Here is a 6,000-nt window from a genome sequence, read left to right as displayed (position 1 = left end):
CGGCGCGCTCCTCCATCCCGCCCGACCTGCGCGTTCGTTTAACCGACTCGGGACGGGCCGAGCCCCGACGACGAGCCGGGAGGCAGGGCCCGGCGCGGCCCCGGTCTGGTGAGCAGGACTGTCCTTGTCGCTCAGGGCGACCGGCCCAGTGCCCAGCGGTGCACCCCTGTTACCGCGGAGCGCGTCCCGCCCTTCACTTTGTATCGAGTTGCTGGCTTCGGTTTGTTTTTGGTGGTGGTGAGCGCGTGTGTGTGAGTGTGTGTGTCTGCACGCATGTGTGTGCGCGCGTGTGTGTGTGCGTGCGTGTGAGTGTGTGTGCGCGTGTGTGTGTGAATGTGCATGTGTGTGAGCGTGTGTGTGTGAGTGCATGTATGTGCGCGCGTGTGTGTGTGCGCGCGTGTGTGTGTGAGTGCATGTGAGTGTGTGTGTGTGTGCTTCTTTTTCTGCCTCTTGAAATCCGCAGAGTTGGAGTCGTGGTTTTCATGTGTTAGTCTCTCTTTTTTTTTGGGGGGGGGTGGTCTTTGGTCGGGGAAAGCATTCAGGGAGTCATCGAACCGAGTTGTTTTCAAGTATGTGTGCTGTACCTTGAGATCTGGGGGCGGGGGCGGGTGCAATGGTGGGCAGTGAAGAGGTGGATTCGGACACCGTGGACTTTAAGTAGCCAAGCGACGTCATTTTTCTAGGGTGAGAAGATGGAAAGAGAGGATCAGAAACAGAGCCGTCCATTGAGGGGAGATGACAGCAGGTACTGTGTCAGGAAAGAAGAGCTGAGTTCTGGAGAATAACGGGGAGAAGGAAAAGTGAGCAACAAGAAGAAAAAAAAAAAGTTCCCTGCCCTCCCCACCTCCCAAAGAGTCAGGGGCCAGCAAGGGGAACGGACATGATTAGCAGGAGCCTGTCAATGTCGTCGTTTTGGTCAAGAATGTAGGAACAAAGGACACCGGGAAGGTTCAAAAGAAAGACCAGCCAGTCTGGAAACAGATAGAGTGAAAATTGTGTTGAAAAGTTTTTGAGGGTTTTAGTTTGTTTCCTTTTTTCCCCTTAATCTTGAGGAGGTTCTCTCTGGGTTCATCCCTTAGATTGGAGTTTTGATGGAACTGCGGCATTGTTGTGGTTTTTTGTTTTTGTTTTATAGACTGGCTAGTCTGAATGGCCCTGCTTTTTTTTTTTAAGAAAGGGGGAGGGTCCAAAATCTGCAGAACGTTCACAGGCTTTGAGGTGAACTGCAACTGTGTGTCCTCTCCTCTGGAAACAACTGAAATCTGAGGTAACCTTCCTCCCTGAGAACTCTGGTACCCTGACCACAGTGTAAAAAGGTGCTTTTCCAAGATAGTGAAGGTTTTGTACCACAGAAGTCTAGAATAATTTGAGACATTATGCACAATTTTTTTTACATTGTTAGGTTAGGGAATATGCACAGCCATCTTTTTAAAGTAACGTTGCCTTTTGAAAATTACTTTTGTGTGAAAATATTACAGAAAGCTAAGTAAATTTACCCACAAAACACTGTTTAGTTGTATCTAACAAGTAGAGATTGCACTTCGCTGTTCTCCAAAACCTGCAAACCTGCAAGATGTCACACTGTATATTCAACTTGGATTTTTTTTTTTTTTGCGGGGTGGGGGGGATGTCTGGTCGTGGGGCCTAAACTCTGGGCCTGGGTGCTGTCCCTCAGCTCTTCAGCTCAAGGCAAACGCTCTACCACTTGAGCCACAGTGCCACTTCTGGCTTTTTTCTTTTTGCTTATGTGGGCTGAGGAATCGAACCCAGGGCCTCAGGCATGCAAGGCAAGCGCTCTACCACTGAGCCACCTTCCCAGCCCCTCGACTTGAATTTTTAATGTACTGATTGGAAGAGAGCTACAATACCTGTCTCAATCTTGTATTCATTTACATCTCAATTAAATATTACTTTGTGTCTGCAAAATCCCTTCTAGAGCCTCTGAAGCCTTTGCAGGTTTGCGGGGGGAGCAGACAAATGAAGTAGAGAAGCATAGTTGTTTCTAAGATTCTTGCACAGTCTAGAGGAAGCCCTTGGTCCTTCTCCCAAGAAGAATGTATATGTATAATCAAAATGCTGCTCAAATAGTTGAAAATGCTCAGTTCTAGGCAATTTCACCTAGAAACACTTTTCTGTTTTAGTATTTGAAGCTAGGAAAGAGCAGAACTAGAAGTTGCCCTCCTGGGTACTATTGTCCATTAGCTTCCACAATCAACTAGCCAATGTCACCTTTACTTTTTCCTCTCCTCTTTTCTTCTCCCTTAGCTAGTTATTATGTTGGTTTTAATTTAAGATATTATTTACAGGGGGGGAGGGGGGAGTGATGGTCCTTGGGCTTGAATTCCAGGCCTGGATGCTGTCACTGACCTTTTTGTATTCAAGGCTAACACTCTACCACTTGTGCCACAGTTCCACATCTGGCATTCTGATGGTAAATTGAAGAATCTCACAGACTGTCTTACTTGGGCTTACTTCAGTGTTCCTCAGCGTCCCCCCCCCTCCCTGCCCCAAAAGAAAGCAACTAAATAATATATTAAATTAATATCTTAAATTAATCTCAGCTTTCTAGTAGATAACATTTACAGGTATGAGCCAGTAATGCCTATGCCTAGCTTTGATTTTTATTTCATAACCCCTTTTTTCATTTGAATAAAGACACAAGAGCTTGGAAATCCCAAAAATAAAAACAAATACCTGTAGCATACTAGGTTATAGAACTAACTGGATTATATTAGTACATACATTTTTCAGACTTGAGACATTTGATACAGATGCAAATCTGTATCAGAGCAAATCTGTCCATCAGAATGTGTCTAAACCATGAGAAGTACCAAAGTCAGCTTCCCCAGATGGGGATAAATCTCCCATCTCCTGTCCACAGCTCAGGGGTCATCAAAGCCTTTCCCCAAAATGGTGACCTGTCTGTGGCACATAGGTCAACTGTCATCTAAGCTAGATGCAGCCACTCTAAGCCTCTCACATTGTGTTCTACCAGTTCCCAGATATCTGAAGGAAGCCTAGTGGGGTTTTCTGTTGTTGTAGTAGTAGTTGTTGTTTTGACACAATTTTTCAGTTATGAAAGGCTCCTGATCACTTTATTCATGCAACTCCAGTAAACGGTCACTGAACAACTTGTTTTAGGCACCAGTGACACAACTGTAAACCAGCAGTCCTCTTGATGTTATAGCACTTACATTCTAGCAGAGAATAGCTACTAAATAACATGTGGAGTGTCTGTGGGAAAAGGCAAGACAGGAGTGAAGAGGTGTTCTCTTTGTTTTGAGTATGGTGATAGTTGAGCTGTCCCTAAAGGAACTAACAAAGTGGCTGCAATCCAAGTTGCAAACCTTGGGAGTGAGTGCATAAGACCTGAAGCAGAGCCCCCTGAGAGCTGAGAGCTGGGCGTGCTTTTCCTTCCATTCACAGTCTAGCAAGCTTCCGGTGCTACACTAGTTGTTTTGCTTGTTAGGTGTACGCTAACTATGAGACCATAGGCAGGGTTTTAGTGAAAAACCCACCTGACTTGTATTTTAGATGAGTTGGCCGTAGATAATTATTCATAATGTTCTCTTTTATGCTCATTCTTGATATACTTTGGGTAGCAAATTTTATAGTTACCCTGATTTTAGAAAGTGTACTATACTCTATTGGAAAATAAAATTGAGGCAGGCAAAGGCAGAGACAGCATCAGCAACTGTAGTCTAGACAAGAGGTAAGATGCCATGGACGTGCTGGTAGTCAAAAATGTCAGAAGCAGTCAGGTTCTAGATGTATTCTGACGCTGATGCTGACAGAATTTGCTAATATAAGGAAAACTTGGACTCAAGAAAAATTACCAATAGGTAGTTCAGATTTGAACATCTTAAGGGGAACTGAGAATGCTAAATGCATTGTAATTTTTAAGTCTAATCAGTGTTGGTTACATTTGGGAAATATGTGAATGAAGACCTGTTTTTTGCTTTCACTGGAAAGAAAGAAATCACATTGATTTTGAATACCTGGAGAGGAGCATGAGAAACAACTGTGTAGAAGCTACACTTGAGCAAAAGCCTGGAAAACAGATACATTTATCTCCTAGGAATAAAACCTTTATCACCCTGTGTTGGAGATAGTTACCTAGTCTTCTCAGAACAATGTTTCAGTTGCTTATCTGTCAAGCAGTATGATGTTCTGTGTGAAAACAAAAATTATGAGAGAGAACCAGGCATACACTTCATTGGGAGACACATATCTCCCCTTCTCCAAAATACAAAGCAGAGCAGGAATTCCTGGAACGTGGTGTATCTGGAAGCCAGTAGGGACGTGGAGGAAGAGCCACACGAATAAGTCATAATGACTCCACAGGTTAGCCTGAGTTCTGAAGGTGAGAAGTTTGCTAGATGGACAAGCAGAAAGGAGGATGGTGCGTGAGAACTTACTGCTAGACCATAAACTCTGAAAGGGAAGTGGAGCAAATGGCAGAACGTGGGGAAGGTGAAGAAATGAAGAGTAACTTATAGGTACTGAGTGCATTTCTGAGTGTTCATACTTTCCTTCTAGCAATGTCCTTTTAAGTGAAAATGATGTACCGTGTGTCTCCTCTCTCTGCCTCTATAACACTGACATTCAGAATGGGTAGTTCTTGCCCTGGGGACTGTCCTCTGTCCTGTGCGCTACAGAATGTCCCCTGTCTTCTACTCCTGGATACCAATAGTACTTCCTCGGTTGTGATAACTGAAAATGTTTCTCACCCTGCCAAATGCCACCTTGGGAGCAAGGGGATAGAAATCATTCCTGGACAAGACCTAGTGCCTTTTTGTGCATTTCGACAACCCCACAAAACTTCATTACTCTAGTTAGCTATCATATCACTACACTCATTGTTGAAGTGTGTTTCCATTCTTGACCCCGTTTTCAGACTTCTTATACAGAAATATAAGCCTTGAAGCACTGAGCCCAATTGATGTCACCAACCTCATTTCTTTACTCTTGGTATTCTCTTCTCCAACCAGCTAAGACTACCAAGGTATGGGTTCCACAAATGCTTCTGACCCTACCTACATCTTCTCATCCACATTCTTTTCCTATATGAGTTGTATCTGCAAAGAGAGCCAGTGTCATCCCAAATACATTGCACAACTTTGAAACTGAATTATCCAGCTGTAATAACACCTTTTCATCCATGAGTTACTTCCTCCACTTCTCTCCTTTCTTCATTTCCAAACAACTAACTGGATTTCGTGTTTTATTTCTAGTGGTTTTTCTTTCTGCGTTCTCTTCTCTTTGACAAAATTGGCAGTATTTGAATGAGATTGTTGTATGCTGTGGAACTTTATTGACACACTAATATAAGAGATTTTAAGATTGTTAAAGATAGTCACATTCCCAACAGGTGTTGGTATTGTATCACTTTAAGGCTCTTTGGCATTTATGTTTGTTTTCTTCTTCCTAGCCGGCCTATCAGAATCTGAGGCAGCGTGTGGACAACTTCGTTGCAAACCACTTGGCAACTCATACCTGGAGTCCCCATCTCAATAAGAACCAGCTCAGAAATAATATTCGACAGCAAGTCCTCAAGTAAGTTACGGAGTAAGGGTTCCTAGGCAGGCTTTCAAAAGTCTTATTTTGTGTGAAAGCAGAATTTTCACACAAAAGAGAAATTTATTTACCTCCTGGTCTGGTAGTTTTATCAGCTTCAATGCAGCTAACCATCTGATGCAGTATAATTTTGTAGTACAGCCTAATCACATTTCTCCTTGCAGATTTGAAAAGACCAAACATTTGAAACCCTATAGAAATATCTAAAAGAAATAACATGCTAAAAAAAAAAAACTGAGATAATACACTTAATTGTTCTTATTTTACAAATAAAGACACTATTAAAAAATCACTGAAATTAAAACTTCTCCCCTGATCTGAGACCAGCCTCAAATAGAGCTGCTCCCTTTTGACTTTTGCATTTTACTGATTTTTAAGTCTTCTATGTAGTAACACAGAGGGGGGAAAGGGTTTGTTTAGATC

General features: G+C 42.9%; 1 protein-coding gene across 1 annotated transcript in view; it reads left to right on the top strand.

Moving 5' to 3' along the window:
- The first annotated feature begins 4,332 nt into the window (after positions 1-4,332).
- The window catches only part of Bod1l1 (biorientation of chromosomes in cell division 1-like 1), a 39,670-nt gene continuing 38,002 nt past the window's right edge, over positions 4,333-6,000 (top strand). Inside the window, exons 1-2 of the mRNA XM_013008886.1 lie at positions 4,333-4,344; positions 5,432-5,556. Of these exons, the coding sequence (XP_012864340.1) occupies positions 4,333-4,344; positions 5,432-5,556 (137 nt within the window). The remainder of the gene's footprint in view (positions 4,345-5,431; positions 5,557-6,000) is intronic.

Source organism: Dipodomys ordii, unplaced genomic scaffold (genome assembly GCF_000151885.1).
Source record: "Dipodomys ordii isolate 6190 unplaced genomic scaffold, Dord_2.0 Scaffold8, whole genome shotgun sequence".
Lineage (NCBI taxonomy): Eukaryota > Metazoa > Chordata > Mammalia > Rodentia > Heteromyidae > Dipodomys > Dipodomys ordii.
This window is presented reverse-complemented; position numbering and strand designations above follow the sequence as displayed.